Genomic DNA, 25,882 nt, shown 5'->3' with positions numbered 1-25,882 from the left:
TTAACGTTTCCCAAAGTGAGACAATGAAGCTTCAGGAGTCTCCATAGCCCCAATCATTAGGGCATGTGTTTAGTAAAATGAGTGACATCAGTGCTCATATCAGGTATACAAGTACAGCATTGGGTATGAATAATGGCACTGGTTCCTCCTTGCACAGCTGGCAGAATAGCTAAAGCTAATCTGTTTTGTAAAACCACCTTTCTAATTTGTGCTTGTTCAGCATTAAGAGCTGAAATAGCTTTTTGAGAATTTTGTAATGCGTGTTGAGTAAAATTAGTCTAAGTATTCACTCATAGCATAATATATATAGATCCCAAAGAGGGAACAAACACTGCAGCCAAATAATCATACCAGTAAAATACAGACCTTGCCCACCGGCTTTTAAGGTGGGTAAATTAGCAGGCCTTTCTGGAAGCTCTGAAAATAGAAAGCCATGAGTAAAGGCTAGACCTAGGGTGCAGTTCCTATCCAACCAGGGGGAAGCCATGCCCATAGGCAAGATCCACATATCCAATAAGTCCCGATTGGAGAAAGCCAGCCTGACTGAGATATTCAGTCCCAATCAGTGCCTGGCCAGAAAAAGGGAGGACCTGAATTGGGGTTGGAACACAAGGGAATGATTATATTGAATATTTCCTGAGGCAAAAATCCCAAGTGTTTCGAATCACTGTAATTAAGTTGCCGACTAACTTCTGAAGATGGCTCTACATGTTCCCAGCATATAGGGACAGTAGATATTAGACGTCCTTTTTCAGGAGTTAACCATATAACCTCATTCCATACTTGATACACATCAGGTAAAAAACCATTAGATCTAGACCTATTTGCCTTATATGTAGCAAACTCGTCATTGAACCAACAATGGACAATCAAATTTAAAAATCAAATTATATCCATAGTTAAAGTACAATGTGTTGCACCCAACCATTTTAGGGTTGTTTTCTTGAGTATTTTCTTGTATTTCCTTGAAGAAGAGATGTCCACCATGGGAAGATTTCCACTGATGAGGAGGGGGTGCTCCACAGACCCAGCAGTTAGACTGATTGTGAAATGCTGCAGAGGAGTGAACCCAGGAAAGGAAGTCATTGTCTTGAGGATCAGATGGCAGACTCAGGAATTTTGGAGTCAGCGTAAGTAGGCTCACATAGATTATCAGGCCCATCTGAAAAGTACCAAGCCAGAGCATAGAAAGTAAAGACATAAAATGAAGTCACTTAGTTCTGGTCAGGTTGTCACCTCTTAACTCAAGTGTGATGTACCCAAGAAACAATTCCTGGCACTTTGACAGCTGTGGGAGAAGAAAGAATAACCTGGTAAGGGCCTTCCCAGTGGGGCTTGAGGGATGGGCCCCTAGGCTCCAATGTTTTTAGGAAGACCTCAGTTCCTGGCTCAAATAGAGGCTTTCTTGATTCAGAGGCTAGGTCAGGAGTCGTCTCCAGGAGTTCTGTTAATGCCTGCTGAAAACCTGAGAGCTGAGTTACATAACTAGTTAATTCCAAGGCTTCAGGGTCTATAACAATGTCTGTGTGTAAGAAACGCCTTCCATAAATGCATTCAAAGGGGGACAAGCCCTCCTTTCTGGGGGCAGTTTGAGCTCTCATTAAAGCTATGGGTAGGACTATAATCCAATTGTACTGCATCTCTTGAGTTAATTTGTGCAGATTTCTTTTGATAATGTCATTAGCTTTTTCAACCTTTCCTGAGGATCGGGGTCTCCAGGAACAGTGTAAGTGATACTCTATTCCTAGAGCTTTAGACACCCCCTGGGTTACAGCAGCTTTAAAGGCAGAGCCCTTCTCACTCTGAAGGCTCCATGGCAGTCAAAACCTGGGGATAATTTAATGGATTAAAATCTTTATAACTTCCTTAGCTTGCTCACTATGATGTGGAAAATCCTCAATCCATCCACTAAAAGTAGCCATCCAAACTTGTAAGCAAGAATATCCCTTAGCTTCTGGCATATGAGTAAAATCAATTTCCCAGTCCTATCCAGGACACTTTCAACTTCGCTGTAATTCAGATTTTCCTAGCTTTTAAGTCTTTGGGTAACTTTTCTGACATACCTCACACCTTTTGATAATGTTCTTTAAAGTTTTCATTACATTTTTCCCTTCAAACAAATGAGAAGCCATCTGGTAAGTACTCTCTGCACCCAAATGAAAACACTGGTGTAAACCCTCAAGAATTTTCCATTGAGCACTTTCAGGAATTATGAATCATCCATCCTCAGACTGTAACCATCCTTTACCAGTAATCTTTGCTCCTCTTTTCTCATATCTTTCTAATTCGTCCTCAGTGTATTTTGGTTTTTCCTGTTCCACAGGACCTGTCCAGATCAAAGGAGTCTGTAATGAGGGGGTTTCGTAAAGTGCTGCTTTTCTGGCTTGACAGTCAGCCAGCTGATTTCCTGCAGCTACTTTACTCCCATCTCTGTTGTGTCCTTTGCAATGCACAACAGCTACTTCTTTAGGACAATATATAGCAGTTAAAAGCCTCTCAATCTCTCTGAAATGTTTAAGTTCTCTTGTTGCTGTTTTAAACTGTTTTTCTTTCCATATTGCAGCATGAGCATGTAAAATCAAATAAGCATACTTAGAATCAGTGTAGATATTTAGCCGCTGCCCTTTGCTTAACTCTAGAGTTTGGGTCAGAGCCACAAGCTCCACTAACTGAGCACTGGTTCCCTGGGGTAGAGATTTTGCTTTAAAAACCCTCTTCAGCAGTCACCATGGCGTAACCTGCTTTAGGCTCTCCATCCTGAACAAGAGAACTGCCATCAGTAAATATTTCCATGTCAGGATTGTCTAATGGGATATCCATGAGATCCTCCTTAGCTGCATAGTTTAAAGTTAGGAATTGGGAACAATCGTGATAAGGTGCTTCATTTTCCTTCTCAAGAAGGAAAGTGGCAGGATTTAAATTTCCACAAACTTTAAGCTTAGTTCCTGGTCCTTCCTACAACAGCGACTGATATTTAAGAAGCCTACTGTCTGTCATCCAAATATTAATCTTAGAATTTAAGATTCCACTCACATCATGAGAAGTCAATACAGTAAAGTTTCATCCATTAATTATTTTTAAAGCCTCGGGTGCTAAGAAAGCCACTGCCCCAATTACTCTTAGGCAGTGGGGCCACCCACGTGAAATTACATCTAATTCTCTGATTAGATAAGCAATAGGTTGCTGGTGAGGCCCTCAGGGTTGTGTCAAAACTCCCAAGGCCAGACCTTTTCTTTCAGTGACAAGCAAATTGAATTCTGACCGTGTGGGCAAGCTCAGAGCAGGAGCTTGCAGGAGGGCAATCTGAAGAACCTAAAAAGCCTTTTGAGTATCTGGACACCAAACCAGTTTGTCAGTTTGGGACTGCTGAGTTTGCTATAAGTTTGTATAAAGGCCATTCAGGTTCCCCATAAGCTGGAATCCAAATGTGACAGTAGCCAATGATTCCCAAAAATCCTCTCAATTCTCTTAAAGTCATAGGTCGAGGGATGATTTAGTATAGGTTTCATTCTCTCCAGGCCTATGGCCCTAGTCTCTTCTGATATGATTAAGCCCAGATATCTAACAGATTGTTGACAAAGCTGAGCCTTCTTTCTTGATGCCCTGTAACCACAGCCTGCCAGAAAGTTTAAGAAGTCTTCTGAGACTTGTGAACAAGCTGCCTCTGTCTCAGCATAGAGCAAAATGTCATCTACATATTGTAACACCACTGCTTTGGAGCTGTTAAAGTTTTGTAGATCCTGTGACAAATTTTGTCCAAATAAGTGAGTACTGTCACCAAATCCCTGGGGCAAAACTGTCCAGGTTAACTGAGAAGCTGGCTGTGTAGGGTCCTAAAAGGTGACTAGAAATTGACTTTCCTCTGCCAAAGGCCCTGAATAGAGGCACCTTTTAAATCAATTACTGAGAAATATTTGGCTTGTTCAGAAATTTCAGACAATAGTGTGTAAGATTAGGCACCACAGGGTGTAAAGCAACTACAGCCTCATTTATTATTTGTAAATCTTGAACTAGTCTCCATTTGCCATTTGATTTCTTTATACCCAAAATAGGAGTGTTGCATGGACTGTTACAAGGAATTAATAGTCCCTGCTCATTTAAATCCTCAATGATGGGTTTTAACCCTTCCTTAACCTCAGGTTTCAGTGTATACTGCTTCTTATGTGGAAATAAGTATCAATCTTTGAGCTTGACAAATACAGATATAGCATTTTGTGCTCGACCCACAGTTTTTCCATGAGCCAATACTCTAGGATTTACATTTTGTTCAATTCAAGGGAGAGAAAGGGAAGGCTCCATATTCATGACAACAGAGGCATGGGCCTTGCTCAGTATATCCCTCCCCAAAAGGGGTGAGGGAGACTCTGGAACAATCAGAAACTCGTGTGAAAATAGCACAGAGTAACTCACAATTTACAAAAAACATCAAGTAATACCTTTTGGCTCATCCAGACAGTCCCATTTCAGAAGGAGATTGGGAAGAAAGTGGGCCAGGGGCTTCAGTAAGCATGGAGTAATTTGCCCCAGTATCTAAAAGGAAATCGACGGATTTGCCCCACACACACACACACAGTTATTAATGCCTGGGGTTCCTCAGGTGTAATAAGGAAAGGCGCTTGTGTGGGGACCTGCAGGCACATTCAGTCCTGATTGTCATGAGAGTCTGAACCCTGACACCCATGCCTCTAGGGTAGTCTCTTCCAGTGTGGTCCCTTGCGGACCAGACATGGAGCCCAGGGCATCTTGGATATCTGAGGGCAATCCCACTTGAGTGCCCCTCCTTTTCACAGTAATAACAAGCCTATGCCTTTTCAGCTAGGCCCCTCTGTGCATTTTTCTCAGGCTGTTACAGGACGGTTTTCATAGCCATTGTGAGGACTTCCGCCTGTTTCCTTGTACTTTTCTGCCTTTCTTTCATTTCCTCATTTTCCCTACCATAATAGACTGTCTAAGCCAGTTGTAACAGAGTATGTAAAGACTGATTTGGTCCATACACACGTTTTAATAGCTTACGGAGGATATCTGGAGCCAACTGAGTGAGAAATCCATCCTTTAAGATGACTTGTCCCTATTCACTTTCAGGATCAATCTCAATGAATCTGCGAATGGATTCTCTCAGTCTATCTAGGAATTTACCAGGAACTTCCTTCTCCTCCTGTTCTATTTCTGCTAATTTGCCATAGTTTAAAGGCCAAGCCAGGCTTCAGCAACACATGAGCCATGAAATTCTACATATTCTAGCTGGTTTTAGAAAAGGCAGAGGAACCAGAGATTAAATTGCCAACATCCACTGGATCATAAAAAAAGCAAGAAAGTTCCAGAAAAACATTTATTTCTGCTTTATTGAATATGCCAAAGCCTTCGACTGTGTGGATCACAATAAACTGTGGAAAATTCTTCAAGAGATGGGAATACCAGACCACATGACCTGCCTCTTGAGAAACCTGTATGCAGGTCAGGAAGAAACAGTTAGAACTGGACATGGAACGACAGACTGGTTCCCAACAGGAAAAGGAGCACGTCAAGGCTGTATATTGTCACCCTGCTTATTTAACTTGTATGCAGAGTACATCATGAGAAACGCGGGGCCAGAATAAGCACAAACTGGAATCAAGATTGCCAGGAGAAATATCAATAACCTCAGATATGCAGATGACACCACCCTTAAGACAGAAAGTGTAGATGAACTACAAAGCCTCCTGATGAAAGTGAAAGAGGAGAGTGAAAAAGTTGGCTTAAAGCATAACATTCAGAAAACTAACATCAAGGCATCTGGTCCCATCATGTCATGGGAAATAGATGGGGACACAGTGGAAACAGTGTCACACTTTTTGTTTTTCTTTGGGGGGGGGGCTCCACAATCACTGCAGATGGTGATTGCAACCATGAAATTAAAACATGCTTACTCTTGGAAGGAAAATTATGACCAACCTAGATAGCATATTAAAAAGCAGAGACACTACTTTGCCAACAAAGGTCTATCTGGTCAAGGCTATCAGTTTTCCAGTGGTCATGTATGGATGTGAGTGTTGGACTGTGAAGAAAGCTGAGCGCCCAAAAATTTGTGCTTTTGAACTACGATGTTGGAGAAGACTCTTGAGACTCCCTTGAACTGCAAGGAGATCCAACCAGTCCATCCTAAAGGAGATCAGTCCTGGGTCTTCATTGGAAGGACTGATGCTGAGGCTGAAACTCCAATACTTTGGCCACCTCATGCATAGAGTTGACTCATGGGAACAGACCCTGTTGCTGGGAGGGATGGGGAGAGGAGGAGGAGGAGACCACAGAGGATGAGATGGCTGGATGGCATCACCGACTCGATGGACATGAGTTTGAGTAAACTCCGGGAGTTGATGATGGACAGGGAGGCCTGGTGTGCTGTGATAAATGGGGTCGCAAGGAGTCAGACACGACTGAGCGACTGAACTGAACTGAACTGAAACGCTTAGCACATGCCTGCCTGAGTCCTTCAGGAACACATCTGACAAAATGACTCTGATCCCATCTTCCTTTTAGCTGTGTTGTAGTCCTAGTCTGGTTCTGTAGTTGGGATCACCTGATTTCCAGTGCGGAGGGTGGTTATCTCCTCCTCCCTCTTCCCTACTGATTCATTAACAAACCATTCATCTCCATAAGCAACCACTTTCCCCAAAACTCGAGTCTTTGACTCGGGAGTCAGTGTTTGCCCCAAGACATACATCACATCCTCCCTTAAAGCAGAGTAACAAGTTTGAAAGCTCTAATATATTTTTCTGGGTCCTCTAAATTGTCTCCCATATCCTCCTTGATTTTTTTGTATTTCTTGATATAAAAAAGGCTTATTAACTCTCATAGACTGATTATTTCTCCTGGTGGGTGCTTCATGAAGAGGCAACAGCTTGTGTGGCTGTTCCTCAGTCTCTCTGGCTGCCCTGTGCATATGATCCCAGGGATAGATTGGAGAAACCTGCTTTTCTTTATCTCTTTGTCTCCTGTCCTCCATCTCATCTAGCAAAGTAGGAGGACAAGAGGGAGCTGAAGATTTCACACCCAAATCTATGCCCTTATAACCTAAGTCTGGCATATTTCACAGAGAGAAAAAGGGCAACACATATGCTACTTCTACCCATTTTCCCTGTTTTCTACATAACTGGTCTAATTGTAAAACAGTATTATACTTAAGAGACCCTCCAACCGGCCACCATTCACTGGCCTCCAATGGATACTGTGGCCATGCAGTATCACATAGGAAGACCAGGTGTGTCTTCTTTAAGCCCTGGGGATCAAATCTATCCCAGTTTCTCAGGATACAGTTCAAAGTAGTGAGGCTGGAATTCTTAGCTCCCGTCTGTAAGAGAGAAAAAATAAAAACAAAAATCGATCAGCACCCTCTTTCTACCGGAGGCATCACTGCCTTCTCTAGTTGGGGGTATAGACAGAATTTACACGAAAACTTGTCTTTCCTGGTTGGACTTAGTCGGTCCCTTACCGACACAGGTGACCTACTCATTCCTCCCTGTTCTACCACCGAGATGGGGTGGAGATGCATGAGGGGTAGACCTGATGGTATCCCTGACTGACATCCAGCTCCTCACCATTAAAACCTTGCTTGCCTCTGATGCCACCCAGGGTGCAATCAGAGTAACCTTCCAGAATGCCTCCCAGGCTAAACTGCTGGGGGAAACATTCTCATCACCTGAGTGCCAGGGCATGACCCTGAGTAAATTTCTGACCACAATATGACTGATACAAACATAAAACTGAGATGTCCCTTCCAAGCCTCACCACACCAATATAAGAGCCTCCTAAGTGTCATCACACCAGTATAAGAGTCTCCTCTGGTTCACTAAGAGGCACCGTTACCAAAGGGGAGGGGAAAAATCCCTTGAAGTTCCAATGTGAGTAACCTTTAACCTCAGAGATGCTCTTGAAGCTAGAGCTCCATCTCTCTTCAAACTGTCCATGCCTAGCAAGGCTAGGCGCTTCCTGACTACCAATCCAAGTTTGGAACCTAAGTCATTGTACACAGTAATAGCATAGATCACAAGTCCCTTGACAGTCTATGATCCAACAGATTAGGTTAGTACTTCTAATTCCAAGGAGTTCTGAAATGGTCAAAGAGACCGAAAAGTTTGACTGAAAAGGAGAGTTCAGTCCACATGCTTTGCTCATTTCTGGCGGGTCCCAAAAGAAGCCATGGGTGCCTTTTGGCATTGGCAGGTCTGTATAAACCCCCAACAGGTATCTGCCATAAGCCGTGTGAGGTCACCACAGAACCACAGAGCAGGGATCCACACGTGCTTTGTGCAGGGCATGTCATTCATTCACACAAGCACAGCATAGAGTTAGTAAAGGAGAGCAGAAAACATGTTCGCTAGGAGAACAAGGAACTAGAGCTGCAAGCATCCTTACCTTGTCCTGAAGAATCCCCCCAAGATGAAAGGTTGTTGCAGAACCATGCAGAGATGCCAGGATTCTTGGCCTCCAGAGGAGAAGAATTCAATCCTGGGCCTGAGATAAGGCTTGATCGCTCAGAGATTTTGTGAATAAAGTTTATTAAAGTATAAAGGAGATTGAGAAAGCTACAGAAATAGGCATCAGAAGGGGTCAGAAAGAATACCCCCCTGCTAGTGTTATCCATGGAGTTATATACTCTCTAGTTCGTTATTACAGTGAATCAAAATATTTTCTGGAAGTTGGAAAGACCTCAGTAGACCTACTCCCATAATTTACACCTTAAGATAAAAGGATTAGCCAGAAGGTTTTTTCCCAGAGACTGTCCTCAAGCAGGATACATAATGGTTATATAATCCTAAGGAATGTAGAGGGGCAAAAAAACTTTGTCCTTTCTTCCTTCTTGAGAATTTCAGACCCCTCTCTCCTTGGGGACCCCTGGACTTCTTATCAATCTGCCTAGGAATTGACTTTCTCAACAATATACAACCTACGTACTCCTTTCCCGATTTGGAACCAATCTGTTGTTCCATGTTCAGTTCTAACTGTTGCTTCTTGACCTGTTACAGATTTCTCAGAAGGCAGGTAAGATGGCCTGGTATTCCATTCTCTGTAAGTTTTCCACGGTTTGTTGTGATCCACAATCAAAGGCTTTTGCATGGTCAATAAAGCAGAAGTAGCTGTATTTCTGGATCTCTTGCTTTTTTTATGATCCAGTGGATGTTGGCAATTTGATCCCTGGCTCATCTGCCTTTTCTAAATCCAGTTTGAACATATAGAATTTCATAGTTCATGTACTGTTGAAGACTTGCTTGGAGAAATTACTTTGGTAGCATGTGAGATGAGTGCAACTGTGTGGTAGTTGAACATTCTTTGAAATCGCCTTTCTTTGGGATTACAATCAAACAACCTTTCCATTCCTGTGGCCACTGCTGAGTTTTCCAAATTAGCTGGCATATTGAGTGCAGCACTTTCACAGCATGATCTCTTAGGATTTCAAATAGTTCAACTACAATTCCTTCACCTCCACTAGCTTTGCTCGTAGTTATGCTTCTAAAGGCCCCCATGACTTCACATTTCAGGATGTCTAGGCCTAGGTGAGTGATCACACCATCGTGGTTATCTGGGTCATTAATATATTTTTTCTATAGTTCTATATATGCTTTCAACCTCTTTTTAATATATTCTGCTTCTGTTAGATCCATGTCATTTCTGGCTTTCATTGTGCCCATATTGCATGAAATGTTCCTTCCCTACCTCTAATTTTTTTAGCTGATCTCTGATCTTTTGAATTCTATTGTTTTACTCTATTTCTTTGCACTGATCACTTAGAAAGGCTTTTCTTAAATCTCTTCTTGCTATTCTGTGGAAATCTACATTCACAGGTTATGTCTTTCTTTTCTCTTTTGACTTTTGCTTCTCTTCTTTCTTAAATTATTTGTGAGGTCTCCTCAGACAACCATTTTGCCTTTATGCATTTCATTTTCTTGTGGATGGCTTTGATGTGGTACATAGAGATCAAAAAAACAAGGATAATTGCATCTAGTTCCATTACTTCATGGCACATACATGCAGGAACAATGAAAGCAGTGACAGAATTTATTTTCCTGAGATCCAAAATCACTGCAGAAAATAACTGCAGCTATGAAAAAAAAAGACACTTGCTCCTAGAGGAAAATAAAACTATGAAAAACCTTGACAGCATACAATAAAGCAAAGACATTCCTTTACGAGTAAACTTCTTTATAGTCAAAGCTATGGCTTTTTCCAGAAGCCGTGGGTGGATGTGAGAGTTGGACCAGAAAGGAAGTTGAGTACCAAAGAACGGATGCTTTTGAAATGTGGTGTTGGATAAGACTCCTGTGAGTCCCTTGAACTGCAAGGAAATCCAACCAGTCCATCCTAAAGAAAATCAGTCCTGAATATTCTTTGGAATGACCAATAATGAAGCTGAACCTCCAATACTTTGGCCACCTGATAGGAAGAACTGACTCTTTATAAAAGATCCTGATGCTGGGAAAGATTAAAGGCAGGAGGCAAAGGGGAAGACAGAAGAAAAAATTGTTGGGTGGCATCACCAAAATTGATGAACATGAGTTTGAGCAAGCTGTGGGAGTTGGTGATGGACAGGGAGCTCTACCATGCTGCACCCCATGATATAGCAGAGAATTGGTCATGACTGAGAGACTGAACTGAACTGATGTACAAAAGGCAATCAGGGAGCAGGCAGAAGTATTTGGGGAATGAGGAAGGAACAATTCCTGGATAGCTGACAATGATGGCTTGGCAGGCCGTTTCAAGCTGGAGAAGCTGTAGGGAAGCAACTCTATGCCAGGTATGCCAGGTGGAGAGAATGGTAAGAGAAAGGCAGGGCGGCAATGGTGGTATTTCCCAGAGGACAAGATCCCTGTTCTATTAAACTTTATCAATCCTCAATTTTGTTAGATGATTGGAAACATGAGTTTTGTTTTGGAAGTGGTAGAGCAATATTCAGTGGAAGGACTGATGCGGAAGAAGAAGCTCCAAAACTTCCACCATCTGATGTGAATAGCCAGCTCATTGGAAGGGACTCTGATGCTGGAAAAGATTGTAGGCATAAGGAGAGGGATCAAAGGGATGAGATGGTGAGATGGCATCACCGACTCAATGGACATGAGTTTGAGGAAACTACACAAAATAGTGAAAGACAGGGAAGTCTGTTCTGTTGCCATACATGTAATCACAAAGAGTCAGATATGACTTAGCAACTGAATAATACCAATGAGAACAGAGGGTCCAGTGAAGCCTCTGGCCTTGGAGGGAGTGGAGAAAGATTTCGATGGAAGCTAGGCTTCCCATTCTCTGGTGCAGTTCCTTGAATCCAAGGCAAGGAGCACAAGATATTGAATGTGTTACCAAACATTGTTTTCTAAAAAAGCAAAGAACTGTTTTGTGCAGGAGTGAGAGCTTTGACTGAGTTTGTGCTCTAGATTTTACTGAGGTATGTGGAAGGAAATTGGAGTGGGCTGGGTCTGCAAAAACCAGCTGAGCAGCTGCTGGAGGGCAAGGCATGTGGTAAATATTCTGCACTAAGTGGAAAACGAATCCAGAAAAAGAGCCCCTTCTGGAGTGTACATGCCAACTTATCCCTTTGTTGCAGCAGATCACTTCAATGGTGTTTTGGCGCAAGCAAGAAAAGCACGATGGGTGTTTTGCATTTGTCAATTCCTGTGGGAAGTTAGATGACTCAATGTCTGGTTACTTCACTACATGGTTGGAATCACGCATGGGAAAGAATACTAGATGAGGTCCACATCTATTTCGTCGTTAAACAGCAAGCATAGGAAGGTTTCTATGGCAACTATAGGTGATTTCAACATGAGGGGCCAAATGGGGACAGTTTCATTTAACAGGCTGAGATTGGACTGTACAGGTTGCCATAGTTGTTGCTATGACAAGTAGCCATAACAGCTACTTGTTGCTATACTGGAGATGTGGGAAAGTGATGAGACCAAAAGCCTTACAACTCTCTGTGTAGTGCAATTTCAGGCTAGAATTAGTTGGCAAGGAAAGGCTGACAGGTAAGGCTGGGAAGGGAGTAATCTGAGCTAGTAATCATTAGCTCTTGTGGAGCCCAGAAAACAGAAGCATTGGCTCAGTCAGAGTTCTGTGTCGTGGTTCAGAAATAGAGGTCATTCAGCTTGAATCAATATTTAGCCTTGGGCATGGCAGCCATAACCTCTAAACAGAAGATTCCCTTCTCCCCGAGTGGGAGGATAATTCATATTTGTTCCAGACTCAGGAACCCAGAAAGCCCTCTCAGTACCACTTGTTCTCAGCAGGCACACATGCAATCTAGAAGGTGGAATTATCATCATGGTGCCCATTTTCCAGATGAGACAACTGAGGTTAAGGGACTTGATCAAGTTCACAAACCTATACACGTGAATTGCCAAGCAAAAACCCAGCGCAACAGACCTCAATCTGTGTGTTTTTGCTCCACACCCACTGGGAGTGGTGGGTGGTGATCTGGCACCAATGCTTAGGCAGAAGCAAGCAAAATTCAGGCTTAAATTGAAGAAAGTAAGGAAAACCACTAGAACACTCAGCTATGACCTGAACCAAATCCCTTATGATTATATAGTGGAGAATAAAAAGAGATTCAAGGGATTAGGGCGGGTAGCCTGCAGAACTATGGACGGAAGTTTGTAACATTGTATGGGAGGTGGTCAGCAAAAGCATCCCCAAGAAAAACAAACATGAGAAGGAAAAATGGTTGCCTGAGGAGGTCTTAAAAACAGCTGAGAAAATAAGAGAAGTTAAAGGCAAGAGAGAAAGGAAAAGATATACCCAATGGAATGCAGACCCACAGAGAAAAGTAAGGAGAGATAAGAAAGTCTTCGTAAGTGAACAGTGCAAGAATTAGAGGAAAATAATAGAATTGTAAAGAGTATAGAACTCTTCAGGAAAATTGGAGCTACCAGAGGAACCCTTCATGCAAAGATGGGGACAATAAAGGACAGCAAAGTCAAAGACCTACCAGAAGCAGATGAGATTAAGAGGAGGTGGCAAGAATGCCGAGATGAACTGTACAAAATGGTCTTAAATTCGGGATAGGGATGATGTTTGGGTCACTCTTGTAAAGCCAGATATACTGGAGTATGAATTCAAGTGGGCCTTAGGAAGCATCACTACAAACAAAGCTAGTGGAGGTGATGGAATTCCAGCTGAGCTGTTTAAAACATCCCAAGGAATGAGGCTATAAAATGACTGCATTCAATATATCAGCAATTTGGAAAACTCAGCAGTGGTCACAGTGCAGGAATAGGTCAGTTTTCAACCAATCCAAAAGAAAGGCAATTTCAAAGAATGTTCAACACATCATGCAATTGCGCTCATCTCACTTGCTAGCAAGGTAAAGCTCGAAATCCTTCAAGCTAAGTCTCAACAGTACATGAACTGAGAACTTCCAGATGTACAAACTGGTTTGAGGAACCAGAGATCAAATTGCCAACACTCATTGGATCATAGAGAAAGCAAGGGAATCCCAGAAAAACATTTCTGTCTGCTTCACTGACTATGCTGAAGTCTTTCATTGTGTGGACGACAACAAACTATGGAAAATTCTTAAGGAAATGAGAGTACCAGATCACCTTACCTGTCTCCTGAAAAGTCTGCATGTAGGTCAAAAAGTGGCAGTTAGAATCAGACATGGAACAACTGAAAGATTTAAAATTGGGAATGGAGTGTGACAAGGTGTACATTGCCACTCTTGTTATTTAATTTCTATGTAGGATACCTCATTCTATATGCTGGACTACATAAATCCCAAGCTGGAATCAAGATTGCTGGGAGAAGTATCAACATCCACAGATATGAAGATGACACCTCCCTAATGGAAGAAAGCAAAGAACGAAAGAGCCTCTTGATGAGGAGAGGAGATGCAAAAATTGATTTAAAACTCAAAATTCAAAAAGCTATTCAGAAAAAAAATACTCAACATTCATGGCATCGAATCCCACCACTTCAAGGCATATGATGAGGGAAAAGTGGAAACAGTGGCAGAATATTTTTATGGGCCCCAAAATCACTATGGACCTTGACTGCAACCACAAAATTAAAACACACTTGACTCTTGGAAGGAAAAAAGGCTATGAAAAATTGGGCGGTGTATTAAAAAGCAGAGAATCACTTTGCTACAGTGGTCTGAAGTGTCAGAACTATGATTTTTCCAGTAATCATGTGTAGATGTGCTATCTGGACCGTAAGAAAGGGTGAATGGCAAAAAACTGAGCTTTTGAACTCTGGTGCTTCAGAAGATTCTTGAGAATCCCTTACACAACAAGGAGATCAAACCGGTCAATCTGAAAGGAAATCAACTTCTGACCCCTCCTGTCTCAGTTGAGGCATCTACTGAGGGCTTCCAGGTGGAAAGAACGGATGCTTCCCCTGCAAAAGTGGCTAACGGTGGCAGCTCCACTCAAAGAGTTTGTAGCTCCACCCCTGGAGGAAGCTCAGAAATACTGAAGGCTCTGTGTACCCTGGGTCCCCCGATACATGTGTTGCATTCTCCCCAGCAGCACTGGAGGCCAAGGAAGGGGCATTCTGGGCCCTGGAGGAGGGGGATGGCTCAGGGATCCACTGGGGCCATCACTTATCAGTAGGACTGGAAAGAACAGAGCAGGTGTATGTGGCAGAGAGCTGGTGACTGTGGTGTGGGAACAAGAGGGAACCAGCTCTGCATGAACTACCTCACCCAAACTCCCCTGGAGGAGAAGCCCAGTGATAAGATCATCTGAGATGGGATGAAGAGAGACTATTTCATTACCCCTTAGAATTCCTCTGAATGAGGAGGTGGTGGAGTTGGTGGGTCATCATGAACACGTTCATGGCCTAGACCATCCCCCAGCTGGTATCCTTGGGGCTGCCTCTCCCCAGGTTCAATGATGTAGTTCTGGAGCAACCTGACAATCATGTGTGCTGCTGGGTCAGGGCCAATGACCATGTAAACCCAGTCATAGGACCCCATGGCCCTGCAAGGATGGCTGATCTGGGACTGTACAGGTGATTTGAGGTGGGTCATTCAAAGAACACCATTGAACACTGATATCTCCGAGCTTCTTTCCTTACTAGGTGATGCCTTGGGGATATAAAACCCTAGGGCAGGTAGCTTGGACTCCTTCACTAGGTGTAGAAGCCTTGTGGAAAAAAGCTGTCAGGCTAAGACCCACAAAGAAGAGCAAAGGGAAAGAGGGAGGGTGAGAAAGAGAGAACTGATGACTTCTGATTTCTTGGGTTCAGTCACTGAAATCTTTTTATTTGCTCTGATTTTTGTGTCCTGGATTTCCAGAATCATTTCAATGAGTCTCCCTTTTCCTTGAAGCCAGTTGGAGTTGGGCTCCTCTCAATAATGATTCAGATTTGGTTCTAGATCGTTCCCTCCCAGACACTAACAGAGGCACCCATTTATTTCAGCATCGTTACGAGTGAAACCCTTTATACTTTATTGAGAATAGGGTGTGCAGACCACAAAATACAGTTTATCAGCATCCTGGGCAGGAGTGCCCTAAGTGTGAGTGAGTGTGTGTTAGGAGTGGTCTTACTGATTCCTGAATCACTCCAAGAGGTTACACTGCCTGTGCCAGGCCAATCCTGTCATTTCCTCGATCAAAGACCGAGAAATATTGCCTCAGGAAGACGTCACCCAGGATCCAGTTCTCTGTAGATCTATTCACTGGGTTCTCTCTAATGCCGATATAGCAGTTGCCACTAGAATCCTGGGGGAGTCAGAGACACACACCAGTCAGACTGAGCCCTTACATGTGATTCCCCCCATTATCCAGACCAGCACCGTTCTTGGTTTTATTTCCCTCTTTTGGTAAGTATCAAATGGTTTTATGAGCAGCAGGGGATGTGAGAGTTCATCCAAAACCAAAAAGGGCCCACACATGTGGCTGCCATGAGGAAGGGTGTGGTGAGTGGAGGACTGGGAGTTCAGGAAACAGTGGAATGATAAACAACAAATTCCTATTGTAGAGAATAAGGAACTATATTCAATATGCAGTGATAAACCACATGAAAAAGAATAAGAGGAAAAATATATATTTTTTATGTGTATAAATGAGTCACATTGCTGTGCAGCCGAACTTGAAGTGACACTGAAGATCAGCCACACTTCAATACAATTTTGAGAAAAGAACAAGAGTGTCCCCTGGTTCTCCTCACTCCCTGTTTCTTTCCTTCTAACTCCTTCTCCTTGTTTTCTCTACCAAGAATGCAGGTCTTCCTTTGGCATCCCCAGAATCCCCACAATCCCTCTGTATTAAAAAACTATTTTTTATTGGATTATAGCTGATTAACAATATTCTGGGTTTCAGGTGGACACTAAACAGACTCAATTGTATGTAGCTACGTATCCTGGTCCCAAAGATACCCCTCCCATCCAGGTTGTCATATAACTGAGTGGAGTTCCCTGTGCTACACAGTAGCTCATTGTTGGTTATCCATCTTAAATACAGCGGTGCCCACAACAAGTTCTTGAAAACTTAACTCAGCAACTCTGGGAAGCCTCCTTCGGCCCACACTCACCCTCTTTGGCCACTCCAGGATTTGCTGGGTAACGTACTCTGGTTCCCCGTTCCCACCAGTCAGTCCGTATCCCTCATCACCCCTAGTAAGTCCCCAGTGCCCCAGTGTAGAGCACCTTGGGATGCCATTTGCATGGAATCCAGTGCAGTGTTGCCTAGAACCAAGCAACCCTCCATATGGCTCCATGAGTTTGTGGTTTTAGAATTCCTGAAATTCCCTCCCTTTCTCAAAGCCTTCTTTGAGCCCATCAGCCTGCTATGTACTCCCACAGGGAGCTGACATGAAGCCTCCACCCTGTGCCGGGGTGAGCAGTCACTGTGTGCCCTTTATTCACCTTAGTATCCAACATCCCCAATCCGAGTAGAGGTTGGGTACCCAATTCACAAAGGGAGCACCTGGTCAGAGCAAGGGGAAGAAGTAGCCGAGATCTAGGGTGACCATGTAATTTATCATCCAAAGCAGGAAAACTTTGAGAAGGGAAGGGAGACTGTTAATTTATGATGGGACATCACACTGGGATTGTCCCCAGCCATTCACCTTGTAACATGGGCTATTTCAGGGACTGCTAGCACTGACTTTCATGTTCATGCACCTAAGGGTTCAGATTGAACTGAAGCTCTCTGAGGACTGAGGGCCTCAGTGTTCCCCTCGCCTTGTGACTCCCACCATGCCAGCATGGTGTGGCGTCTCCATATTTATTTCAGGATGATCAGTGTCCCAGACGGCCCTTTACTCTCAAGTAGTTGGTTCTTTGGGAAGCACTGGCCCAGCCACAAGGCTCAGAGCATCTGCAATGGTGTGACATGGCCTGCAGAGGGCGCCCTCCTCCCAGCAGCAGCCCAAGGGTTCCTGCAAGCTCCAGTTTGAGAACCAACCCTCAGTATTGCCCCCTCACCTTGATGGTGTAGGCTTGAGCTGGCACTGGGTAGTTGATGCCGTTGATGGTGAAGTCAACAGAGGGCAGGGTGTTGACCGTAGCACATGACACACAGCGCTATTAGAGAGAGAGGGAGAGAAGTTGGCCCTGGAGATCCTTGATGTGTGTGGAGATTGGGAGTGACCCTGGGGCATGACCATTCACCTCGGTGACGCCGATGAGCCTCAGGATGTTATCGATCAGTCTTCCTGGGCCAAGGATCAGTGATGTCCCAGTGTCCACAAAGGCCTCACAGCCGCCATTACAAGCAACAACCCGGCTGTTAATGGAGACGCTGAGAGACAGTGGAACAAAGTGAGCATCAAGGTCACTCTGAGTCTCCCCAGAGCTGCCCCCTTCCTGACTGTCTCCTAAACAGCCCTGTGTCTCTTGCCCTGACCCTCTTCATCTGCTCTCGACACGGCACCTCCCTTCACATCCTTGAATTCAGTACGTGAATACACCAGGATCTTTTGTAGCTTGACACAAGCTGCTTTTCCTTCCTAGAAGAGTCCCCTCCCCTTTGACTAGGAAATTTCTTCTCATCTTCCAGATTCCAGCTTAATTGTATTGCTTTCAAGGAAGACTTTCCCCCGGTGTTTATCAGTCTCCTCTCTTGGTCACTCTCTGTAGACCCTTCCTCACGTCTAGCATGTACCAAAGTCAATTCACTAAGTGTGTGTGTCATTTCTGTGCATCTGCCTTCTTAGATGTGAGGGCGAGTTTTATTCTCATTGCTTCCCTAAAGTGCCTGGCACACAGTGGATGCCCAATGTGTGTCTGTTCAATGAGTGAATGAAGACTGTGAAAATAATGAGAAACATCCAGAGAGCTGTATCTGGTGGGGAACAAATAATGGGTCAAACACAGAGTGAAGATGGAGATTTGCAAGGGCAGCAGATTCTCATAGAAGGAAGGGGGAGACAGAGGCTCCTCTGGAAGAGGGTGTCTCCCAGCACTGCTCCTACAACCAGCTCAGACCCTGAGACCCTGGCCAGGTAATACATGACTAGCCCACGGAAACTCCAAAGGACAGGTCAGCTTTTGTCTGAGGGTATCACACAGAATCCTTTCAGTTATTGCCTCTTGTCCTCAGGTCACTCCTGGATCCCGCCTTTCTGATTCTCTCAGTTTTAGCCCCTGCCCCACTCTGTGCCCAGGGATGTGGGGTGTCTTTTTCATTAGTTGCTTTCACGTCTTAAGACTGCAGCCAACCTCTCTCCACTGCTGGGTAGCTTCTCATAAGGAGACCTATTGTCCCCATTTGCTCAGGACTTGCCCTGTTTTTAAATTGACATTTATCTGTACTGAGAACTTCCTTGGTCCCAGGTAGCCCTGGACAGTTGGTTATCTTATCTCTCTGTCCAGGCTGGTGAAATCCTCCCTGATCCTGCTCACCACACTGCAGAGTCCTCTGACCATGCTCCCCACCTCACAGGGTAGCAGGTGCAAGGCTCTCCCAGCTGCACAGACCTCTCTGGACCCTGTGAGGACCATGGTCAGAGCCCTGGTCAGGAGGCCTGGGGATTATGAACCCATGGGCTTTTTGTGTATCTATGTGCTTGTGTGTTTGTATGTGTCTCTGTGTGTGCTTCTGTGTCTCTGATTAGTTATGCAAGTTTTGCATGTTTATATGTGTCTCTGTGTATGTTTATATGTGTCTGCTTCTGTGTTTCCATGTGTCTGTGGGTCTATCTGTGTCATTGTGGGTGGTGTATATGTTTCTGTGTCTATTTGTCTGAGAATGCATTTCTGTGTGTCTGCCTGTGTCCAGGTACAGTAGTGGGAGCATTTTTTGGGCTGACCCTCAGAGGGAGAGGCTTACCGGTCCATGTGGACATGCCAGTAGCCCGCTTGGGTCACTGGTACCCAGTTGAGTGCTCCCTGGTAGTAGGATTTATCCACCCCACCAAACAGCACCACACTGCCCTCCGGCTTGCTTCTGTAGAGAGAAGACAGTGGGGGGATCCTTGGAAGTCGGTAAAAACAGCACTGTCTGAGAGCTTTGCTTCTCCACCCATCAAGGCCCTAATAAGGTTCTCATCAACAGATGCAGAAATCGAGTCTCAGAGCAATTGAGAACCAGACTGAGATCAGGTACTGGCTAATGAGTGGCATAGAGAAGGGTGAAAGCTGAGTCACCTGGCTGGGCTCCACCCACTATATCTTCTGAAGATGCCCTGGACCTCCTGTGATCTGAGTGCTCAGACACCCTCAGAGGACAGGGTATTAAAGCAATTTTGCTTTCCCCTGTCCACTTTGTCATTTTTCAGGAAAATCAAGGCCTGGGAGTGCTAAGGGTGTAGGATCAGGTCACCCAGAGTTGGCGCCACTGGCCTGTGACCTCTATTGTCCAAAGGGCCCCACACTCAGAAGGGACCCCACCTCTGCTCTCCCTGTCTTGAAATGGCTAATATTTCATGAAAAAGGGGTCCCACACTTTTGTTTTCTGTCCCACACTTTCATTTTTCACTGGTTCTTGCAAATTGGGTAGCTGGTCCTGGGCTCACAGTGAAGTGCTAATGAGGAAGGAAAGATACCCACCATCCTTCTCCTTCCTTATCAAATTCATAAGCAAATCCTAATGCCTTTCATTCCAACTTGATTCCTGTTGCCTTCCATTAGTCTTCCTCCTCACTCATCCCCCTAGATCAAGTTACTGATCTTGAGCCCAGGAGCAGGCTTATGTTCCAATAAAACATTATTTATAAAAGCCAGTGTTGAAGCCAGGTAGGGCCCTGGGGCCATAGTTATCTGGGATTATATTATCTCTCAAGATACTTATTTATCAAGTGTTCTACAAATTTCTTACAACAGAAAGCAAATTACAGATCATTTGGAGAAATGGATTGTCCATCTCAGACTTACTTGCTCAGGTAGAAGGCAAAAACCGGCTCAGAAATGGCACCTTGATTCTTCAGGTTGTCAAAGATGGGGATGCCTCCAGTGAGAGATTTGTTGGGGTAGCTCAAACCCAAGACGCCATCAAAAGGCTTTCCCTCAAACCAGGAATGCTCCATGCTTAGACCAAATGCCTGGTTAGTACTTACTAAGTCCCCAATCTGTGGGAGAGAAGAGTGATCCCACTTACAGATACGTGAAGTGGGGCTAGGACTGGGCTGGGGAGCATTGCCATTTGATCCTCAGAGAAGAATTGAGGCTGGCCTGTGTGTTCGGTGGACCTCAGGCGGTTAGACCACGCTGGGAGGGGAATTTGGGTTCCATTTGTGAGAGGCTGTGAATTTTAACATCTGCCCCTCTGAAAAACACCACCTGAGTGAGTCAAATTGGCCTTGTGGCTTCTGTACAGGAGGGGCAACCAAGAGTCAGGCTAGGACCCATTGGTGCCCCCTTGTGGACAAAATGAGCCGAGAGCAAGGCAACTATCTCCTTGGCATCACTGTGACCTAATGACAGGAATGGACTTCATTCTCTGTAAGGTACTGTGGATTCTGCATCTGTCCAGGAAGACAGAAGCCAAAAACACAATCTTGCTTGCAGGGATCTATGAAATTACTGCCTGGGATTCACTTTTTGGGATATGTGTGTCTTTGTGTGAGTGTGTATGGCGGTGGGGGGGGGGGGAACTACTCAAGTACTTTGGGGGAGGCAGGCCATAAGTTTGTTGGACTCTCAAAGGCACCCTAAAGTGAGAATTCATTTATCAGGCCCCCTAACTTCTCAGGCCTCCAGTTTCCCATCTGGATACCTGAAGCCCTTGACTGCCCCGAGGGTCCCCAGATCAGTTTTATCCTGTCCCCAAACACCACACAGCAACTTCAGTCCTGAAAAGCCAGCCAAGCTCCACTGTTTACCACACGTGTGTCCTCAGCAAGGCCCTTGCTGTCTGCACCTCAGTTTCCTCATATGTCCCATGAGTTAATCAGAGTAACTGCTGTGTGGGGTTGTTGCAGGACTAAACCAGTTATCACCTGAAAGTGCCTGGAACAGTCTGAGAATATAAAGTGGGTGCTTTTTTCCCCTCTTCTCACTCCCAGCAAAATGAACCTTGAACTGCTCATGGGCAGAGAAGCTGCAAGTCCCCATTTCAAGCCACCCTCTGGGTTAGCTAAACTGTGTGCTCCTGTGTCACCACAGGCACTGCCTCCCCAGGGACAGGATCCTGTGGGTAAGATGGCCAATATCTATGGGAGTTAGGCTAGGAGGGTCCTGCCAGAAGGTCCTGCATCTGTTTTGCAAGCAGTGGTCAGTCCATAGCCAGTCCTGACTCAACATTTGTTACACTCTTACACGAACGGTGTCATGAACAACAATTCCATTCATCCTCCCACGACCGTATACGATGCCGAATCTCCTTCTGGTAGCCCGGAAGGTGGAAGACTCACGATGTCTGAACAAACCTTGTGAAGCTGCAGACCCAAGAGATAAGTGCCATCAGGTGCCAAGGGTGCAAACCAGGGTGGCAGGGCAAGGGAAAGATGGGCCAGGTACGGGCTGTCTGTACTCACAACAGCGTCGCCTGGAGCATAAGACGGAGTGCACCCACAGGTCAGATGAGCCTGTGTCAAAGACAACCTGGAATTTCTGAGGGGGTGTTCCAATGGTGATGTTACCCACATATATTATCTACAGGGAAAAGGAGGGAGTGGGTTAGTGCAGAACTGGCTACCCTCTATTCCCACACACATGCCTCCCTCTGGATGTCACATATCTCTTGAGATCACTTTCTAACCACCGTGCAGCTCACTGACTTTGGTCACAGAGGTGCCTGCATTTGATATATTTTTCCTGTGCTGCATGGTATGCAGGATATTGACTCTATGACCAGGCGTTGAAGTGGTACGTCCTGCTTTGGAAGCACAGAGGCATAACCAGTGGAACTCCAGGATCACTGGACACCCCGGGAAGTCCTGGTGCCTTCATTTGAGATGCTATTTAGTCTTTTAAAACTCAGCCTTAACACTCCCTTCTCCAGGAGGTCCTTCTTGATCAACCTCAGCCACTCCCTCAAAACTCAGACCACATCTAATCAACACCACACAGGTGACCCTTTCATTTGACATCTATTTACTAATATGCCTATCTCTCAGGCTGGCATGAGCATTTTTGAAGACAAAATAAGCCCCTCTTCTAATCTAAAAACAGTAAACACAGTGTTAGATACTTATGGCCTTACACGGAATACGGGTTCAGTAACATTTTACGGCTGTGGTTCTTGTTTCTGTGGAAACTGAATTCCTCTGCCTTGGGATTCACAATTGCTTTGCCGTTGGTTCTACCAATTGATCAGTGACGGTTCCCTCTTCATCTGTAACTGACTGACTCACTTATTTCAGAGGGAACAATCTTCCTCAAGCTAATGACGCATCTTTGACACAGAAATGGATATTTGCCTGCCACCTGGTAATCGCCGGGTCCAGTCACAAAGACCAACAGTTGAGGATGATAGTGTGTTCTCCTCTGGGTGGGGTCCCTGTTTTCCAGTGTTTCTGCCTCCTGCAGGAACCCCAACCGAAACATCCCACCTGGCAATCTCCAGATGAGGCGCAGTGCTAGGCTAGAGCACGAGGTGGCGCTGTGGAGCACCATCCTCCCAAAATACTCACATCCTGGATGTTTCTCAGAGGGTAAGTAGTTATATTTGAGCCAGGAGAAGAAGTCAGGTACAGGCTGTAAGCATGTTCCTTCAGGAAATTGTTCAGCATGTTTTTTTCACTGCGGGTTTTCCTCATGATATTCACCCTCGTTAGAGGTATTCTTTACAGAGCATTTGACAAAGAAAACAAAGACGAAGCTACAATTAGCTGTCAGTGTTCAGGTAAAACTGTCGTTGTAATTGCCCTGTGTTTGTAATCATTTTTATGAGGCACATTATTATCGGAATTTTATGCATATACCATGGCAAAGACATATGTTTGATTACAGGTTCTGTTCTGCAATCTGGGATAAGCCATATGACCATGGGGTGTCTCAGTCTCCCCCTCAGTAAAATGGTGGAATGTAGCAACACAAACCCTCCAAAGAGAATATCTTTGGGATAAGTGAAGTGATGGATATAAGGTACTTGATATATAAAAGTCTCGATAATGACAGCCATGAGCATTGCTGTTGCCATCCCACTGTATCCTTCTCATAGAACCTCAAGGAAGGAGGTAGAAGGGGGACTCATGCTCTTTTACAAGGGAGAAATTTGAAATGCAAGAGGTTACTGAGTTGGCTGTGGTCAAACTGCTTGTCAGATATAAAACTGTATATCAAACAGTGTATCTTTCTCCAATTTGAAAGAGAAGAGGGAGTTGAAAGAAGAATCCAGGAGATGGGGAAAAACTAAGGGAATTTCAGAGCCTCGAGAAGGAAGGATGAGTCAAATGAAAAACTAAAAGAAAACAACACAGAGATAAATACACTCACAGAGACTTCCAAAGAGATGGAGAGGTAAATGATAGTGATATAGAGATGGAGAGGTAAATGATAGTGATACAGAAATGCAGACATAGACATATACACACTGAAGTAGACAGGGAACAAAGAGGACATGTTGAATAAAATGTAGAAAAGTGCCATTCCACAGGACCACACCTACATCTGCATAGACTGTGCTCTGAACAGTTGTAAGGAGTTGCATTTTCAATAAGTCATGACTGGACCCCAAGAGTTGTGCAACCATGCAAATCTACACCAAGACCCTTGGGATCCACAGTTCCTAAAGCAAGCTACTTATCAATAAGTAAGGGTTGAATTTCAAGACTGTCAGGGAAATATTCATTCCATATAAATCTGATGGGTGGAAGAATAAGCAGGTAAAAAGAAAAATCTGAGAAAGGAAGATGATGCAGCTTACAGTCCCCATACATACTTGACTATGCACTCTGAGAAGACCACCAGCCCGAGGAGCACAAGCCACTTCATGCTTCTTTCCTGGCTCCAAGTACTCAGGGAAATTCAGGTTCATAGCATGTAGTGGTGACCGGGAGCCCCAAGTTATATATGCTCTGACCTACCGTAGTTTTCCCCTTTATGCCACTAATAGATCTGATAAAAACACAAAGCTTTCGATAACATCTTTACCTTCATCAGTATCCTTGGTGAGTGGACTTTGAAGCTTCTGAGAATATAGAGAATTGAACTGTAATATGTTCCTTGAAGCTTGGCTGGGGAATCTAACTGATCTGCATGGACATCTAAGGAGAAGGAGAACCTTGCTTCCTTGGAGAAAAATCTGCTAAGAACATCATGAAAATGGTAAGTAGGGGCCATACTCTACATTCATGGTTTCAAGTCATCTTCCTAGCCACTTCATGAGATATGCATTGCTGTCTTCATTGGAGAGGAGATTGCTAGGAGGATAAGTTGTCAAATGGCAAAGTGAAGACTTCAGGGACAGCCCAGGGACATACAACTGGCCATAGGTAGTGGGTCTAATGGCAGAGATCTGGGTACCTGTGATGCCAGTCTGCATCAAAGATTTAGGGCAGAGCAGTACTTCCATTGCATGGGTTTCAGTATTGTAAAAAATGTCATATGCATCCACAAGATATTTTATATCACCCAGCAAACATACAAGGAAGAACTGTGTTCTGGGTTCTGGGTTAAAGGCTTCAAAGTCAAAGTTGATCAAGACAAAACCTGTCTTTATCTTAAGAGAGCCAGCAGTCTAGTTCTCACAAACTCATGGCCCCAGGAGGCAAGAGAAATGATAATAGGACTAGGTGACCATGCTGGACTCTGACCCCTGGGAGCAGCCTTTCCTCTACTTCAACCATGCTGGAAAGCAGGCCAGTTGGCCATGTGTTCAAGAGAATGAGAAGGTTGGATATTTATGTACAATCTACTGATTTTAATCTTAGCAAATAATTTTTTTTTCTCAAAAAAAGAGTGGGAATGAAATTTCCACAATGATATGCAAGAATCAGCCTTCAGTCTCCGCAGATTTTTATTTCTAGTCTACACTTGGGAGTGCAGTGGGGACAGAAGGGAATGTAATTCAAGTTGGTTGATTTAAAAAGACTGAAAAATGCATACTGAATATGTTTGTTTCCTTTCTATTTATAAAGAAAGATCATTGGGGACATGTAAACCAACAAATTTACCTGCTGAAGATATCTAGATATATTTCTGATATAATTTCCCCTATAGGGTCTATACCATGAAAAATTCTGTCTGCCAAAGCAAAGACCAAAAAAAAAATTTTTTTTTAAAGGTCTTCCCAATCAAAGAAGACAAAACACCTGTGGCAGCCAAAGTAAAGACAACCCTGTTTAATGACTCATCCAGAACTCCCAGGGCCCATTCCTGCATGAGATCTATCCAGGCCTGTCCCTTGAATACAACAGGAGCCTCTCCTGTTGCCAGCTGTATGTAGGCGGGGCTCTGTGTGTTAATCCTCATTTTTGCATATTGTTTAAATTCTGTTTTGGTGGTTAAATCCCAACAGGAGAAATATGACATCACTGAGAAATGACACACATACATGCCCTTTGAACTATGGCCTTGAAGAACACTTTT

General features: G+C 44.3%; 1 protein-coding gene across 1 annotated transcript; it reads right to left on the bottom strand.

The window, feature by feature from the left end:
• Window positions 1-15,539: 15,539 nt before the first annotated feature.
• LOC122704750 (pregnancy-associated glycoprotein 1-like) lies at window positions 15,540-24,286 on the bottom strand. Its single transcript, XM_043919692.1, has 9 exons — window positions 24,234-24,286; window positions 22,984-23,134; window positions 21,886-22,003; window positions 21,668-21,786; window positions 20,285-20,478; window positions 19,242-19,355; window positions 17,582-17,711; window positions 17,396-17,494; window positions 15,540-15,689 (listed from the first exon to the last, which is right to left on the bottom strand). The coding sequence occupies exons 1-9, from the start codon at window positions 24,284-24,286 to the stop codon at window positions 15,540-15,542; spliced, it is 1,128 nt and encodes a 375-aa protein (XP_043775627.1).
• Between the last annotated feature and the right edge of the window lie 1,596 nt (window positions 24,287-25,882).

The sequence above is a fragment of the Cervus elaphus genome, chromosome 2 (genome assembly GCF_910594005.1).
Source record: "Cervus elaphus chromosome 2, mCerEla1.1, whole genome shotgun sequence".
Taxonomy (NCBI): domain Eukaryota; kingdom Metazoa; phylum Chordata; class Mammalia; order Artiodactyla; family Cervidae; genus Cervus; species Cervus elaphus.
The sequence above is the reverse complement of the archived record's forward strand: the minus strand, read 5'-3'. Positions and strand labels throughout refer to the sequence as shown.